The sequence below is a fragment of the Callithrix jacchus genome, chromosome 10 (assembly GCF_049354715.1).
Source record: "Callithrix jacchus isolate 240 chromosome 10, calJac240_pri, whole genome shotgun sequence".
NCBI classification, from domain to species: Eukaryota; Metazoa; Chordata; class Mammalia; order Primates; family Cebidae; genus Callithrix; species Callithrix jacchus.
This window is the reverse complement of record NC_133511.1, coordinates 69191445-69209803: the sequence shown is the minus strand read 5'-3', so window position 1 is coordinate 69209803 and position 18359 is coordinate 69191445. Positions and strand designations below refer to the sequence as shown.

General features: G+C 40.5%; 1 protein-coding gene and 1 non-coding gene across 8 annotated transcripts in view; one reads left to right on the top strand and one right to left on the bottom strand.

Annotated features, from left to right (window-relative positions):
- Positions 1–18359, top strand: part of NUP98 (nucleoporin 98 and 96 precursor) — a 114346-nt gene that overhangs the window by 13626 nt on the left and 82361 nt on the right. For all 7 annotated transcript variants that reach the window (XM_078340341.1, XM_009007507.5, XM_078340340.1 and 4 more), the window contains exons 2-9: positions 1174–1277; positions 3553–3654; positions 3761–3937; positions 5961–6100; positions 8195–8302; positions 10034–10214; positions 13651–13814; positions 16036–16173. In XM_078340341.1, coding sequence (XP_078196467.1) covers positions 1202–1277; positions 3553–3654; positions 3761–3937; positions 5961–6100; positions 8195–8302; positions 10034–10214; positions 13651–13814; positions 16036–16173 — 1086 coding nt within the window. In that variant the 5' untranslated portion in view covers positions 1174–1201. The remainder of the gene's footprint in view (positions 1–1173; positions 1278–3552; positions 3655–3760; positions 3938–5960; positions 6101–8194; positions 8303–10033; positions 10215–13650; positions 13815–16035; positions 16174–18359) is intronic.
- On the bottom strand, positions 1819–1878 carry LOC118145971 (U7 small nuclear RNA). The gene has a single exon (XR_004731444.1). It is a non-coding gene; the product is annotated as a U7 small nuclear RNA (small nuclear RNA).

Genomic DNA, 18359 nt, shown 5'->3' with positions numbered 1-18359 from the left:
CTCCGGAGGCTGAGGCAGGAGAATCACTTGAACCTGGGAGGTGGAGGTTGCAGTGAGCCAAGATGGCACTACTGTACTCCAGCCTGTACAACAGAGTGAGACACTGTCTCAAAAGAAAAAGAAAAGAAAACCTGACAAAAATTTTAGTTTTTTAGGTGGTTGGGATAGCAGACTGTGGTTATAATTTTTGATGGATATAATTCATAACCTCCTAGGTGGATCATATAAACATCTGACCTTGTAGACTTGAAATACTTGCTTACTAAAGAGGAAAGGATGGGCGAGGTGGCTCATGCCTGTAATCCCAGCACTTTGGGAGGCTGAGGCAGGCGTATCACAAGGTCAGGAGAGGTCAAGATACCGAGACCAGCCTGGCCAATATGGTGAGACCCTGTCTCTACTAAAAATACAAAAATGAGCTGGGCGTGGTGGCGCGCACCTGTAGTTCCTACTACTCAGGAGGCGGAGGCAGGAAAATCACTTCAATCAGGGAGGCGGAGGTTGCAGTGAGCCAGGATCTTGCCACTGCACTCCAGCCTGGTGACAGAGCAAGACTCTGTCTCAAAAAAAGAGGAAGACTTAAATTTTAAAAAAATTGAAAACATTTATTTATTATTTTGAGGCGGAGTCTTGCTCTGTCGTCCAGGCTGGAGTGCAGTGGCACAATCTCTGCTCACCACAACCCTTGCCTCCTGGGTTCAAGTGATTCTCCTGCCTCAGCCTCCTGAGTAGCTGGGATTACAGGTGTGAACCACCACGCCCAGCTAATTTTTTGTATTTTTAGTAGAGATGGGGTTAGAGACAGGGTTTCACCATCTTGGCCAGTCTGGTCTTGAACTCCTGACCTCGTGATTCACCCATCTTGGCCTCCCAAAGTGCTGGTATTATAGGTGTGAGTCACCACACCCAGCTGAAAACATTGTTTTAAAGGGATGGTTATTGTTGGGAATCTGAATTTTAACCTCATATTACAAAGTTTAATCTTACTGTTCACTCAGGAACAGTGTAGATTAAAGATCATTTTACAAGTTTTATACAGAGTTTGAGGATATTGAATGAAAGTATATACTATAGTTTGAATAGGCCTAAGTTTGTGGAATTGATATATTTTCTAAAACAACTACATTCTATTTTGTGGTCATTAAGAGAGTGATAATGTTTTCTTCTTCCCAGCTTTCTGAAACAAAGACTCGTTTTGAAGATGTTTAATAAATCATTTGGAACACCCTTTGGGGGTGGCACAGGTGGCTTTGGAACAACTTCAACATTTGGACAGAGTAAGTTTTTAAAAATAACAAAAGAGGGGGAAACCTTAATTAATCTCTTCTAAGAACAAATCCACTCTGATAGCTTTAGGTAGGAACTGTATTTGTACTGTCCTATGTGTAACAAAGTCATCTTGAAAAAATAACTAGGATAAGATCTCTTTAATAGTTTTTAAGAAAACAGAAATAAATTCTAAGCTTTCCTGACTCTCTGATCATCAGCAGAAGATACTTAAAATATTTGTATTATTTTGGTTAACAAAGTTTTTTCAGACCAGAAAATAATTCTTTTAATGTTGAAGTCTAAAATGCAGTTCTTAAATAACTGCCCTGAAATTTACTCTGTGAATATGATGTGACATTCAGATGTCACAGAAATGTTAAAATGTGGAAGTCCCTAATCCCCACCAACTCTCCTGAGATCTACCTCCCTTCCTACCCAGTATTGTAGATGACATTAGTTGCCTCTAGCAATCCTTATTCACATTTAAACTTAAGAATTTTTTTTGAGGTTTTTTTTTTTTACCGGAACCCCCCCCACCCCCCAAAAAAATTTCTTTCTGGGAAAAACCGGAAAGCCTGCTAGACAAATTCTAAAAGAGCTGTCACACTTTGTTAAAATTTTTATACTCATCTAAGACTAGAAAGAATGGTATCGTGTACTCTCATGTACTTATGTCTCAACTTTAACAACCAGCATTTTCCCAGTCTTGTTTTTATCTCTTTCTTTCTGGGGGAGGAAAGCATCTTAGCAGATAATTTAATGTAAATTCCAGAATCTTTCTCTAATTGATGAAAAAAACTTTTTTCGAGATAAGATCTTGCTCTGTTGCCCAGGCTGAAGTATATTGGCAGTATCATGGTTCACTACAGTCTGAACCTCCCAGACCCAAGCATCTCTCAGAGCTCAGCCTCCTCAGTAGCTGGGACTGCAGTTGCACATCACTATGCCTGGCTTATTTTTCTCAACTCACTGTAACCTCTGCCTCCTGGGTTCAAGCAGTTATCCTGCCTCAGCCTCCTGAGTAGCTGGGATTACAGGTGCATGCCGCCATACCTGGCTAATTTTTATATTTTTGGTAGAGATGGGGTTTCATCATGTTGGCCAGGCTGGTCTTGAACTCCTGACCTCAGGCAACCTGCCCGCCTTGGCCTCCCAAATTGCTGGACTTACAGAGGTGAGCCACTGCTCCTGATCTCCAGGCTCATTAAAAAAATTTTTTTTGTAGAGGTGGGATCTCTCCATGTTGTTCAGGCTGGTCTCCCATCTTCTGAGCTCAAGTGGTCCTCCTGCCTAAGCCTCCCAAAGCACTGGGATTACAAGCATAAGACACTGCACTGGGCTAAGGATTTTTTAAGAAGCATAACTAACAAGCCTCTGTCATACCTAATAAAATTAGAGGAAGTTTTCTTAAGTGGCTTCTGACCTCCTTTTTAGAGAATTCTGCATCTGTGTCTGTGGTTTTTAAACAAAAGTGCCCATTGCAGTCACATTTGGAAGTTTTATTCAAAATACATATTTTCCATAAAAAATTATAGACTTGGAATCTGGAGTTGAAAATCTGAACATGTATGTTTTGAAAAAACTTCCCATATCATTCTGATGTGTTCCCCTAATGAAAGACCATTTATCTCAGTGAGCATGAAGTGCAGTAGTAGTAGAGATAATCTTAACACTTTAATTTTATTTTTATCTGTAGCTCATAGTCACTAGTTAACTTGACACCTTTTTTTGGGACCAAGTCCTGCTGTGGAGTGCAGTGTCATGATCTTGGCTCACTGCAACCTTTGTCTCCCAGGTTCAAGCAATTCTCCTGCCTTAGCCTCCTGAGTAGCTGGGACTACAGGCATGTGCCACCACGCCCAGCTAATTCTTTTGTTTTTTTAGTAGACATGGGGTTTCACCATGTTGGTCAGGCTGGTCTCTAACTCCTGACCTCAAATGATTCATCCTCCTTGGCCTCCCAAAGTGCTGGGGTTACAGGTGTGAGCCACCGCGCCTGGCTGGCACTTTTTTCTTTAACTTGTCAACATCTGTAAATTTTATCAAAAAGTCACTTTTTTTGACTGCAAGTTTTCATACTTCCCCTGGGAACAATGAATAAAATGTCTGTGGCTTGGTTTTTATGCTTTAATTAATACTCTGATGGGATTTTGAAAAAATGTTTTCAATTAGACTAGTGGTTCAAATGCAGAATTTAAAAAAATATTAAAATGCCTTTTCATTTGGTCATCTTATGTAGATTTTATTTTAAATTCTAATTTACTCTGGATCTTGCTTTTTCAGATACTGGCTTTGGCACTACTAGTGGAGGGGCATTTGGAACATCTGCATTTGGTTCTAGCAACAATACTGGAGGCCTGTTTGGAAATTCACAGACTAAACCAGGTAGGTGCTTTATCTGTAATACAGCTGGTTTGTTTATAGCTGGCTTAGGAATTGACTTAGCGGCTATGATCTACTTAACTTTTTCCCTCCTTCTCCATCTCCTCAGGAGGATTATTTGGAACCAATTCATTTAGCCAGCCAGCTACCTCCACAAGCACTGGCTTTGGGTTTGGTACATCAACAGGAACATCAAATAGCTTGTTTGGAACTGCAAGCACAGGGACCAGTCTTTTCTCATCCCAAAACAATGCCTTTGCACAAAATAAACCAACTGGCTTTGGGAGTAAGTAGGACAACACTGGAGTTATGCATCTAACAATTTGGTTTGTTTATTGAATGTGTTTTCTTTTCTCCTTTTTTCTGTGTTAATCTACCTCCTTTTCCCATCAAATGGCAAAAATATGGGAAGAGGACAACTTCAATTGGTATTGACAAGGTTAATAGGCTGTAAAGGAAGAGAGTATGTACATCTCTATAAGGATAGAAATTTGAAGCACTGTTATTTAAGGACTGTGAAGAGGAAGAGCTTCCTGGTGTAGAATGGCTATAACAAAATATAATGCAGTCTAAAGTACTAATTCAAAAGAAATGTGCCTCTTTCCTTTAAACTATGTATTAAGACATGTTTTAGAAAGAAATAATAGTTTGCCAGTGAGAAATCACCATACTCTTAACTTGGTAATTAGGATGTTACTAATTCTAAATATTGGCAGTTAAATTTCTATTGCTTAGTGACATTTCTGGCACCATATGTGTTACTTCTTCAGAAGTAATGTCTCTCGGCTGGGCATGGTGGCTCACCTCTGTCTCTACTAAAAATACAAAAGTTAGCCTGGTGTGGTGACGCGCGCCTGTAGTCTCAGCTACTCAGAGGCTAAGGCAGGAGACTCGCTTGAACCCAGGAGGTGGAGGGTTTCAGTTATCCGAGATCATGCCACTGCACTTCAGATTGGTGACAGCAAGACTGCATCTCAAAAAAAAAAAAAGTAGTGTCTCATACTTTCAGCAGTATATTCCTTAGCAACAGTTAAATTCATTTATATGTAATTTTTTTTCAAACTCAGCTTTTTGAAAAAGTGAAGTAATCCGAGGATTTGCTATTTCTTTATTGATGTCTATAAAGTAATTGACAGTGGCCACTAATTTTTCTGAAATTTTTGGCAGTGAAATTTTACATTAACCTATATTTAATTTTTTTAAGAGGACCACTTATATGTTCTAAAGTTTTTATTTATGTGTGGGTACATGTCATAATGTATGTAAATAAAATGTACTGTGACTGCTGTTGAAGTCTGTTGTGACAAGATGTTTTCAGAAAGACAACTTGATTCGGCATCTGGTTATAGGAGAAAAGGAGAAATTAGATAAAATATATGATGAAACAAAGTATTTCTCTTTTTTTTTTGGCCGGGGAGGTGGTGGGGGAGATGGAGTCTTGCTCTTTGGCCAGGCTGGAATGCAGTGGCACGATCTTGGCTCACTGCAACCTTCGTCTCCCAGATTCAAGCAATTTTCCTGCCTCAGCCTCCTGAATAGCTGGGACTACAGGCGTGCACCATTATACTGGGCTAACTTTTTGTATTTTAATAGAGACAGGGTTTCACCATGGCCAGAATGGTCTCGATCTCCTGACCTCGTGATCCACCCTCCTCGGCTTCCCAGAGTGCTTGGGATTACAGGCGTGAGCCACTGTGCCCAGCCACAAAGTATTTCTTTTAAGTTGTCCTCCCAGTGTGCCCTTAGGGCTTTATGGACACTTTGCTGACTAAAGGATTCAGACTTTGTTTCCCATGAAAGTTGTAAACCTGGAAGTAAGTATTTTTATATATGAAATTTCTATTTGAATATTTTTGCTTGGGATACCTGAAAGGTAAAAAATTTGAGGATGTGAGACGGGATGCAGTACCTTATACCTGTAATCATAGCACTTTAGCAGGCTAAGGTGGGAGGATTGCTTGAGCCCAGGAGTTTGAAGCCAGCCTAAGCAACATGGCAAGACTCAGTCTCTACAAAAACTAAAAAAAAAAAAAAAAATTAGCTTGGTGTGGTGGAGCATGCCTGTGGTCCTAGCTACTCAGGAGACTGAGGCAGGAATATTGCTTGAGACTATAAGGTCAGGACTGCAGTGAGCTGTAATTGTGCCACTGCACTCCAGCCTAGGAGACAGAGCAAGACCCTGTCTCAAAACAAAACAGAAAGTTGAGGATACGAAAGTACTGTTGCGCTAATGCCATAGCTCAGTTCCAAGGCATCTTGTAGATTCTTAAATTTGTTATTGTTATCTCATTTTTCTTTCTTATTTATAGATTTTGGAACCAGTACTAGCAGTGGAGGACTCTTTGGAACTACAAATACCACCTCTAATCCTTTTGGCAGCACATCTGGCTCCCTCTTTGGGCCAAGTAGTTTTACAGCTGCTCCTACTGGGACTACTATTAAATTTAACGTATGTATTTTCTTCCAATCTTTGTAAAATGTTTTTCCCACATGTATTTTTTTTGCAGGATGAATTGTAAAATTGCTTCTCTTTCTAGCTTAGTTTGACACTTCCTGAACAGTGTGTTAAAAACAAATCTATAAATAGTTGTATAGTAGATAGGAAATCTTGAGATTATGATGTATATTTGAATTATGCTCATCCCAATCAAATTTGTATTCATAAGGCTTTATTATAATAAGCTGGTGTAAGGTAGAATTTGAATTTACGATGTTAAATTTACTATGCTTCTGAATAGTCAGCTATTCTTTTTCTTTTTTGAGGGGGATGGAATTTCGCTCTTGCTGCCTAGGTTGGAGTACAATGTCATGATCTCAGCTCAGTGCAACCTCCACCTCCTGGGTTCAAGCAGTTCTCCTGCCTCAGCCTTCCTAGTAGCTGGGATTGCAGGCATGCACCACCACGCCTGACTAATTTTGTATTTTTAGTAGAGACGGGGTTTCTCCATGTTGGTCAGGCTGGTCTCAAACTCCTGACCTCGGGTGATCTCCTCGGCCTCCCAGAGTGTTGGGATTGTGGGTGTGAGCCACCACACCTGGTTGATCAGCTATTCTTTATAGGAATGAAGAATAGGGGGCAGATTGTAGAAAAATAATTGAAAAGAGTAACTCATCAACATTCTGTACCAGTTGAAACATACAGGTTTTGTTGATGAAATGACTAAATGGGGCCATAAAGTTTGTTTTTTTGTGTGAGTGTGTGTGTGTGTGTGTGTGTGCGCTTTCTTTTTTTGAGAGCGGTTGGGTGGAGAGCTAGAATGGAAGATTTTGTTTACAGAAACATATGGAATACCACTCAATGTAAATGATTGGGGATTCTTAGGATACGCTGGAGGTGCAATTAGCCTAACGGAAATCTCTGGCAGAAATAAAACTTCTTGTTAAAATAAACTGCAGAAAATGAAGAATTTCTCAGGTAAATTGGTGACCCTGAATTTAAAGTTAAAATATAAATGATGGTGAAAAATACTGTGTGATGTCCCTTGGAAAGTACAGTAGTTGAGAAAACTGGCAGTACAAGCAAGAATCTTTGGTTTTACTTATCGTGCCTTTTTTCTCATGAAGTTATGGGGAAAAAACAGGTTTCTTTTTTTTTTTTTTGACACAGAGTCAGCTAGGCTGGAGTGCGGCAGTGCGATCTTGGCTCACTGCAACCTCCGCTTCCCAGATTCAAGCGATTTTCCTGCCTCAGCCTCCCGAGTAGCTGGGATTACAGGCGTTTGCCACCATGCCCAGCTAATTTTTGTATTTTTAGTAGAGATGGGGTTTCACCACGTTGGCTAGGCTGGTCTTGTATTCCCGGCCTCAAGTGATTTGGCCTCCCAAAGTGCTAGGATTACAGGAATGAGCCACTGCACCCAGCTGGTTTTCCATTTTTTTTTTTTTTGAGACAGAGTTTCTCTCTTGTTACCCAGGCTGGAGTGCAACGGCTCGATCTCGGCTCACCACAATCTCTGCCTCCTAGGTTCAACCCATTCTCCTGCCTCAGCCTCCTGACTAGCTGGGACTAAAGGTGTGTGCCACCATGCCCAGCTAATTTTTGTATTTTTAGTAGAGACAGGGTTTCACCATGTTGACCAGGATGGACTCGATCTCTTGACCGCATGATCCACCCCCCTTGGCCTCCCAAAGTGCTAGGATTATAGGTGTGAGCCACCGTGCCTGACTGGTTTTCATATTTTTTTAATGCAACATGACAGGGCAGAACAGAAAGGAGAATTTAAATATAGAGGTTTAAATGTATATATTGAGTAAAGCTTTTCGTATGTATAATATTACATGTATTTTAGCATGTAGTTGGTTGGCTTGAGTTACGGGATTAATTCCTGGGTTTGAAATTACTTTGTTACTAAGATTGATTTCTTCAGATAACCTTGATGTAGGGAGACATCAGAAATGCAGTATATTTATTTAATCAAGCACCCTTGAAACTCTCAGTATAAAAGACTTGGCGGGGGGTGACTCGTTTTACAGTTCAGTGGTTGAGAAATTGTATATGTGATAAAACTTGGACTTACATATTTACCTTTATTTAACTTTGCAGCCTCCAACTGGTACAGATACTATGGTCAAAGCTGGAGTTAGCACTAACATAAGTACCAAGCACCAGTGTATTACTGCTATGAAAGAATATGAAAGCAAGTCACTAGAGGTCAGTAAAATAAAATACAGAATGTCAGTCTAACCTTTTGATTCTGTTGGAATCAAAAGAATCCAATAGAATCTTGGATTCTTTTCATCCAAAAGATTTTTAAATGGTTTTGATTATCTTTAGGATAGAGTGGTTCAGTTTGGGTTTATGTAAAAAATTAACATCAACCAAATTGTTTTTAAAAATCAAGTATTATATTTGTAGCTATCTACTTTTTTAGCCAGAGATAATATTCAGGTGTATGTTAAGGTCTTGCACCCCTAATGGTTTTTTTTTTTTGAGATGATCTCTTTTACCCAAGCTGGAATTCAGTGACACAATCACAGCTCACTGCAGTGTCGGCTTTCCGGGCTCCGCATCCTCAGCCTCACAAGTACCTGGGACTACTGGCACGTGCCAGCACACCCAGCTAACTTTAAAAATTTTTTTGTAGAGGTGAGGCCTCACTATGTTGCCCAGGCCAGTCTCAAACTCTTAGAGCTCGGGTGATCCTCTTCCTCGGCCTGCCAGTGTGCTGGGATAAAAGGCATGAGCCACTGAGCCCAGTCTAGTCATCTGTTCTCATCTAAATGTTGGTTCTGTTAACACTGGGTAATGTGTGTGTGTGCATATGAAGGTGTTCTTAATTAAATCATGCAAAGTCATGCAGCTTAATAAAAGTTTTTTGTTTTTTGGTTTTTTTTGAGACTGTCTCACTCCGTCACCTAGGCTGGCATACAGTGGCACATCTTGGCTCACTACAAACTCTGCCTCCCAGGTTCCAGCAATTCTTACACATCAGCCTCCCTAGTAGCTTGGATTATATAGGTGTGCGCTACCATGCCCAGCTAATTTTTTTTTTTTTTTTTTTGAGACAGAGTCTTGATCTGTTGCCTAGGCTGGTGTGCAGTGGTGCGATCTCAGCTAACTACAACCTCTGCCTCCCGGGTAGCAACTCTCCTGCCTTAGCCTCCGGAGTAGTTGGGATTATAGCTGCATGCCAACATGCTTGGATAAGTTTTGTATTTTTAGTAGAGACGGGATTTCGCTGTGTTGGCTAGGCTGTTCTCGAACACCTGGCCTCATGATCCACCCACCTAGGCCTCCCAAAGTTCTGGAATTACAGGCATGAGCTGCAGCGCCTAGCCACGTTATGTACTTTTTAATGGCTGTCTTTCAAAATTGAGGTATTCATCCATGTTGTTGCATGAAGTTAGTTTGTTCATTCTTATTGCTTATGTAGTAGGTTGTACATTTGGATAATCATTCCTGATTGTAGTGATAGCTTCTTTTGACATAACAAACTATGCTTACTTTATTGGGCTGTGCCAGGAACATCCTGACTTTAGGCAAAATTGATAAACTACTCTTTTTGTAAATTTTTTGCCCCACAGAATCAGCATCTTTTCATTATAATTTTTACTTTTTTTTTTTTTTTATATTGTAGGGCTAGGGAAATTTAGGGTTATTTTATGGCATTTTACCAAAAGAAGAGTGTATTGTTTGTAAAAGAAAATTGAGAATTATGGTTGACCCTTTGGCTTGTAGTTTTACAATAATTACGGTATGGATTTTAGTGTTTATTGGAAATGTTTTTCTGTAACGATATAAGGTGATTCCTTAGTTTTCTCTTTTTTAGTCATGGTTCCTATGTAAGCATAGAACTTGCGTACTAAATTCAAGTCTTTAGTCTCCTAAGTAATTATTTTAAGCTGCATATTAATATTAGAAATATGTTTTCCCTCCCTTCAGGAACTTCGCTTAGAGGATTATCAGGCTAACAGGAAAGGCCCACAGAACCAGGTGGGAGCAGGTACCACAACTGGCTTGTTTGGGTCTTCTCCAGCCACTTCCAGTGCAACAGGACTCTTCAGCTCCTCTACCACTAATTCAGGCTTTGCATATGGTCAGAACAAAACTGCCTTTGGAACTAGTAAGCACTTGATAACATATTAGATTATATTGAGGAGAGACAGATAACTAAAACATAATTGCATTTTGGGATAAGGGCTGTGGAGAAAAATAGTAATTTAGGGATACCATAGGAGTAGGGAGGAGTACCTGGATGTATGTGGGGTAAGGGAGAAATACAGTTTAAGATGAAGATGACTGAGGAGTGCTTCACATGAGAAGATGATGTTTGAGCAGTGATGTATCTGAAGAAGATGAAGGAGCAAGTTGTACATATTTCCGGGGGAAGAACATTCCAGCTAGTGGAAACTGAGTCTAAAAACTCTTGAGTTTTTGCCATTTTAAGAGGGGGCAAGGGAAAGTACTGGGGGATATAAGGGACATATTTTATACAACTTTGTAGACTGGTATCAAGAATTGAATTTTTATTTGCTTTGGGAAGTCCTGAGAGTTGTTTTGAAAGACAAGTCATGTGATTATGAGTGAAAGATGATTCTGAAGTCTATATTGAGAGTAGATTGTACGAGTAGAAACAGATTACTTAGAAAGCTATTGGTCCATCAACATGAGAAATGTTAGTGGCTTGGACAAGGATGAAAAAGAGGCCAAGCGTGGTGACTCTCGCCTCTAATCCCAGCACTTTGGGAGGCTGAGGCGGGGGAGGGTGTCACTTGAGGTCAGGAGTTCGAGACCAGCTTGGCCAACGTGGTGAAACCCAGTGTCTACTAAAAATAAAAAAATTAGCCAAGTGTGATGGCAAGCACCTGTAATCCCAGCTACTTGGGAAGCTGAGGCGGGAGAATCACTTGAACCTGGGAGGTGGAGGTTGCAGTGGTCTGAGATTACACCATTGCATTCCAGCCTGGGTGACAGAGCAAGACTCCATCTCAAAAAAAGAAAAAGAGAGAAAAGAAAAAAGATGAGTTTCTGAACCCAGTTTGATTATAGAAGTGATGGGATTTGCTGATGGATTGATTTAATGTGGGATGTGAGAGAGGAATTCAAGATGATGACTGATTTACTTTACAAAAATATTACTTTTGCAAAAGTAATACACATATATGGTACAAAGTTCATAATATACAAAAAACTAAAATGCCGGGTGTGGTGGCTCACGCCTGTAATCCCAGCACTTTGGGAGGCCAAGGTGGGTGGATCACGAGGTCAAGAGATTGAGACCATCCTGGTCAACATGGTGAAACCCCGTCTCTACTAAAAATAAAAAAAATTAGCTGGGCATAGTGGCGCGTGCCTGTAATCCCAGCTACTCAGGAGACTGAGGCAGGAGAATTGCCTGAACCCAGGAGGTGGAGGTTGCGGTGAGCTGAGATCACGCCATTGCACTCCAGCCTGGTTAAACAAGAGTGAAACTCTGTCTCAAAAAAAAAAAAAAAAAACTAACCAGAGGTTATATGGTTATAAACTTTCCTTAAACCCTTTCCCCTGCTACCAGTTTGCCTCTGTAGAAAAAAGCAAAAATTACAGCTTTTCATAGCTTTCTAAAGAGATGTACATACACACACAAAAATACATATTTAAGTAATGTTTGACCTTTGTTTTGTTTGTTTGTTTTGAGGCAGGGTCTTAGAGTCTTACTCCTGTTCCCCAGACTGGAGTGCGGTGGTGTGATCATGGCTCACTGCATCCCTGACTTCCTGGGCTCAGGTGATTCTTCTGTCTCAACCACTCTACAGGCATCTGCCACCATACCTGGCTAAATTTTTTTTTTTTTTTTTTTTTAGACAGAGTCTTGCTCTGTTGCCCAGGCTGGAGTGCAGTTCAACCTCTACCTCCCGGCTTCAAGCGATTCTCCTGCCCCAGCCTCCCAAGGAGCTGGGATTATAGGTGCCCACCACCATCCCTGGCTGATTTTTTGTATTTTTAGTATAGTAGGGATTTCACCATGTTGGCCACGCTGGTCTCAAACTCATGACCTCTTGTGATCTGCCCACCTTGGCCTCCCAGAGTGCTAGGATTATAGGTGTGAGCCACTGCAACCAGCATCAGCTGATTTTTGTATTTTTAGTAGAGAAAGGGTTTTGGCATGTTTGCCAGGCTGATCTCGAACTCCTGGCCTCAAGCAATCTGTCTGCATCAGCCTCCCAAAGTACTGAGATTGCAGGTTTGAACCACCATGTCCAGCCTAATGTGCTTTTCAATCTTTTTTGTTGTTGTTAATCAATGAGAGCTTGTTATGTTGCTCAGGTTGGCTTTGAACTCATAGCCTTGCCACCTCAAGCGCCAGGACAACTGGCCGGAGGCACCGCGCCACCCCCCACACCCCCTCAATCTTGATAGTCCATGATTTGATTTAGCATGCATTCTTTTTTTTTTTGAGATGGAGTTTCGCCCTTGTTACCCAGGCTGGAGTGCAATGGCGCGATCTTGGCTCACCGCAACCTCCGCCTCCTGGGTTCAGGCAATTCTCCTGCCTCAGCCTCCTGAGTAGCTGGGATTACAGGCACGCGCCACCATGCCCAGCTAATTTTTTGTATTTTTAGTAGGGACGGGGTTTCACCATGTTGACCAGGATGGTCTCGATCTCTTGACCTCGTGATTCACCCATCTCGGCCTCCCAGAGTGCTGGGATTACAGGCTTGAGCCACCGCGCCTGGCCTTTTTTTTTTTTAATATTTATTTTTGAGACAGAGCCCCACTCTGTTGAATAGGCTGGAGTGCAGTGGAGCCATTGCAGCTCACTGCAGCCTTAAATACTTGGGCCCACGTGATATTCCCGCCATTCTGCCTGGCTTATGTTTCATAGTTTTGTTTTGTTTGTTTGGCAGGGATTGGAGGACACTGTCTAGCTGTCACCCACACTTTCGTGCCGTGGTTCGATCACAGCTCCCCACAGCCTCAAACTCCCATGCTCAAGCCATACTCCCACCTCAGCCTCCCAAGTTGCTAAGACTGTAGGCACAGGCCATTATGCCTGGCTAATTTTTAAAATTTTTTTGTTGAGTTATGGTCCCACTGTGTTGCCCAGGCTGTTCAGGAATTCCTGGCCTCAAGTGATCCTCCTGCCTTGGCCTCTCAAAATGTTATTACAGATGTGAGCCACTGTGCCTGGCCCATATTCATTATTGAATATTACATATTAGACTCTGGGTTGAATATATTCATATAAAGAAGAAACCTTTGTTCTCAATAACTTAGACTAGCAAGGTTAAAATATACATGCTGACTTTTAATATAGTCTCTATATAATCTTTATTCCCAGTAAAATAGAAGGAAGCTGTGGGCTTATAAGGGAAGATCATTTAGCCTCGTTAGGCTTCTTGGAGTTATTACAGAAACTAAAGTTTAAATTTAGTTAGATGAAGGATGGAAAATGAAAAGGTTATCAATAGTGAATGAAGTAGTAGATAACATAACTATTGCAATAACTAAATGATATGAGCTTTTGTATTTTAGAGTGTTTAGATTTTTAAAATTATTATTTATTTGTTTCCTAAAAGGTACAACTGGATTTGGAACAAATCCAGGTGGTCTCTTTGGCCAGCAGAATCAGCAGACTACCAGTCTCTTCAGCAAACCATTTGGCCAGGCCACTACCACGCAGAACACTGGCTTTTCCTTTGGTAATACCAGCACCCTAGGACAGCCAAGCACCAACACCATGGTAAGGACACAGACCCTTATTTACCTCCAGGTCTTATTTGTAAAGTTAAGTAACAAGGCTTCTAATCATGTCAAACTACTAAATTCTACCTCTACTGCAGATCTTAAGAGTTGAGGGTATTTAATGAAGGGAAAGAACAAAGTCTTAGTATAATTAAGACCTAAATTCTAGCCTGGGCTCTGCTCTACTCGTTGAGATGCTGTTGAGGCCTAGGAACCACCTAGTGGGCTGAACTTGGCCTTCTTGAAGCTCTACCTTGGAAAATTGACTGCAGCCATTCTATAGTGTATAGAAGAAAATACTCATTACTGGCTGTATTTTAGAATATAGCCGACAATGGGAAATAAGGGAACTTTTAGCTAATTCCATTACATAGAGTCATACAAAAAAATCTTGTTTTTGTTTTTTTCAAAGGTAGACCTAAAACTTAGAGCCATACTGTGTCCAAAGAGAAGGTCCTCATGGTTGTCACTAGGTTATTTCTAGGGATCTTTTTTAGGGAAGTATAAAAATTAAAGGATGAAGCGATATGTGAATAGTTGATCAGAACTTGGAATTTACCTAGTCTTAAAATTAGAGATACCTTTACTGATTAAAAAACAAGTATGGGCTCGGCACGGTAGCCCAAGCCTGTAATCCCAGCACTTTGGAAGACCAAGGTGGGCAGGTCCCTTGAGGGTCAGGAGTTTAAGACCAGCCTGGTCAACATGGTGAAACAGCATCTTTGCTAAAAATACAAAACTTAGCCAGGCACAGTAGTGAGTTCCTGTAATCCCAGCTACTTGGGAGGCTGAGGCATAGAATAACTTGAACCCCCGGGGAGGTGGAGGTTGCAGTAAGCCGAGATTGCTCCACTACACGCCAACCTGGGCAACAGAGCAAAACTTCATCTCAAAAAATAAAAAATATAGTTGGACCCAAAAATCTTCAAAATACTAGAAGACTGATTTCAGCAGCATATAAAATGTATTGGCCAAGTGCAGTGGCTCTTGCCTGTAATCCCAGCACTTTGGGAGGCTGAGACGGGCAGATCACTTGAGGTCAGGAGTTGACCAGCCTGGCCAACGTGATGAAACCCCCATCTCTACTAAAAATTGCTGTTGGGTCTGAGATTTCTTTTGGCGGTGTTAAAAATTTAGATAGTGGGTATGGTTGCACAACTCTGAACATGTAAAACATCATTGAATAGTGCACTGTAAATGAGTGAATATGGGTGTGTGAATTATGTCTCAATAAAACTTTAAAAAATAGCACAGTGAATTCCCTATTCAACAAGTCTATTAGCACAATATTTTTTCTTTATAGGATAGGTAAAATATATTGTTAAACATTGGATGATACAGACTGCTCGTTGGAAATGAGTATAGTTTCTCATTTAGAATTAAGGCTTTTGGCCGGGTGCCGTGGCTTATGCCTGTAATCCCAGCATTTTAGGAGGCTGAGGTGGGTGGATCACCTGAGGTCAGGAGTTTGAGAACAACCTGGGCACATGGTGAAATCTCATTTCTACTAAAAACGCAAAATTCAGCTGGGCGTGATGGTGTGCCCCTATAATCCCAGCTACTTGGGAAGCTGAGGCAGGAGAGTCACTTGAACTTGGGAGGCAAATGCTATTGTAAGCCGAAATTGTGCTCTGTACTTCAGCCTGGATGACAGAACTAAATTCCGTCTCAAAAAAAAATTAAAAAAGGAATTAAGGCTTTTTAACATAACACTTCCACCTCTGTCCCTGTTGATTTATTTTCAGCTGATTATTTTTGGTTACTTGATTCTAAGTTTACTCTACAGCTTGTTATTGATTAGTTTTTTTTTTACCTAAATCTTTGAAAATGAAGCACCCAGTCGGACCATTGTGCATTCAGTGTTGCAACCCTGACATCTCTTAGAGCACAGTAGTTAAAGGCTTATTATTTAATAAATACCTAAGACCTTGGAGTTCATCATCCTGGGAAGAACAGGAACTTAAATATAGGTTTGAATTTCTGATCCTACTACTCAGGAGCTATGGCATCTTGGGTAAGTATTAAAATGCTCTGAGCTTTACATTCTTTCAGAAAATACACTCCCTGCTTTTCAGGGTTATTTTGAAGGAAATCATCTATATAAATTATTAGTATCTGTCATATAAGCTTGAAAAAAAGGTAACTTTTTTTTATTAATCTGAGACTCTTTAAGGAAACTGTCATAGGATATCTTTTAATTTGTATAAACTTTTTTGCAGGGTTTATTTGGAGTAACTCAAGCCTCACAGCCTGGTGGTCTTTTTGGGACAGCTACAAACACCAGCACTGGGACAGCATTTGGAACAGGAACAGGTCTCTTTGGGCAGACAAATACTGGATTTGGTGCTGTTGGTTCGGTAGGTTTTTACAGTTGACTGTAATTTGAGGATGAATATAAATTTGTTAAAGGATTTTCTTTTAAGGATTTGCCTGTCTTGCAAGTATTTTTATTGGGTATATATGATTTGATTTTGAGAACAACTAAAAGCTATTTGATATAAAATTGAATTTCAGGTTAACTTCAGGTTTGTTTTCAATTAGTAAATTCTTTACTTTTTTTGAGAGAGTCTTGCTTTTGTCACCCAGGCTGGAGTGCAGTGGCTTGATCTCAGCTCACCGAAAACTTCGCCTCCTGGGTTCAAGCGATTCTCCTGCCTCAGCCTCTTGCGTAGCTGGGATTACAGGTGTGCGCCACCATGTCCAGCCAATTTTTGTATTTTTAGTAGATGTGGGGGTTTCACCATATTGGTCAGGCTGGTCTCCAACTCCTGACCTCGTGATCCAACCACCTCGGCCTCCAAAAGTGCTGGGATTACAGGCATGAGCCACCACGCCCGGCCAGTTCTTTCCTTTTTAAAATTTCTTTGCCTCAGTACTTATGTACATCATACTTTTGATAGCAGTTGGTTAAATTCTTGGGTCTAAATTGAAATTTTTTTTCTTTGTTTGAATCCATTTTTAACTCCTAGTTCTTCCCTCTGTTGTAGGTGATAAATTGGCATGCTATTTGGGAATTAAATGTTTTTGGGTTTGATCAAGTTGTTAAAGTTGTTGAGGTACCCATGGTATTATAAGAGCTTTGAACGTGCTATTGTGAATAGGTTAAAAAGAAAAAAGGGCCGGGCATAGTGGATCACGCCTTTAATCTGAGCAGTTTGGGAGACCAAGGTGGGTGGATCACCTAAGGTCAGGTGTTTGAGACCAGCCTGGCCAACATGGTGAACCCCTGTCTCTACTAAAAATATAAAAAAAAAAATCAGCCAGGCATGGTAGTGGGCACCTGTAATACAAGCTACTTGAGATACTGGGGCAAGAGAATTGCTTGAACCCAGGAGGTGGAGGTTGCAGTGAGCCAAGATCGCACCATTGCACTCTATCCTAAGCAACAAGAGCAAAACTTTGTCTCCAAAAAAAAAAGGAACACAACGTCCCTAAAACATACAGTCCTTTTTCATGGAGATTGAAATTTCTCTTTTCTTTTTTTAAACTGTGGACAGATATTTGAGGTGAGAAGTTGAGAAAATTGTATAATGCTTCAAGACAGTCTAGTACTTTTTTGTTATTTTTGAGACCAAGTTTCGTTCTGTTGCTCAGGCTGTGCTGCAGTGACACAGTCTTGGCTCACTGCAACCCCTGCCTCCCAGGCTCAAGCGATTCCCATGCCTCAGCCTCCCAAGTAGCTGGGATTTCAGGCGTGTGCCACCATATCTGGCTAAGTTTTGTATTTTTAGTAGAGGTGGGATTTTTGCTATGTTGACCAGCTTGTTAACTCCTGGCCTCAAATGATTCTCCCTCCTCAGCCTCCCAAAGTGCTGGGATTACAGGAGTGAGCTTCTGTGCCCAGCTTCTAGTACTTTTTAGTGACAGATTTATTAATATGTAGTCCACATGCCATACAATTTATCTCTTTAACGTGTATAGTAGTTTTTAATATATTGACAAAATGTGCAGCCATCACCATATTTAATTTTAGAACATACTCATTAAGCCAAAAAGAAATGCCATACTCATTGGCAGTCACTCCTGATTTTCCTGTAATCATCTTAAGCCTACTTTTTCTCTACAGATTTAGCTATTTTGAACACTTGATGTAAATGGAATCATAATACGTGGTCTTCTGTGACTGGTGTCTTTTACTTAGCCTAGTGTTTTCGTAGTTCATTCATGTTGTAGCTTTTTCTTGTAATGATTTCTTCTGGCAAAGTAAATAATTGCTACATTTCTCTTAACAGGTAAAAAGATATTTGATGGCCTTGTTATTTTTTTCTTTTCCTCACTGAAATCCAGTTTCATTGGATTCATTGTGTTTCAGTGGTAATCCTGAGGGGTTACCATTAACTTTTCAGGCTAGGAGCAGTCTGTGTTTATAAAGTTAATCTTGCTGAGAGTATTTTTTTGATAGCCTTTATTCACCTTTCTTCTACCTTTTTAATAAGAGTTAAGGCATCTTTCTCCTACCCCTTACCCAATCTAGTATACCTGAGGTAACCTGTATTAAGTTTGATGTGTATCTTAATATTATTTAAAATTTTCCTGTATTTTA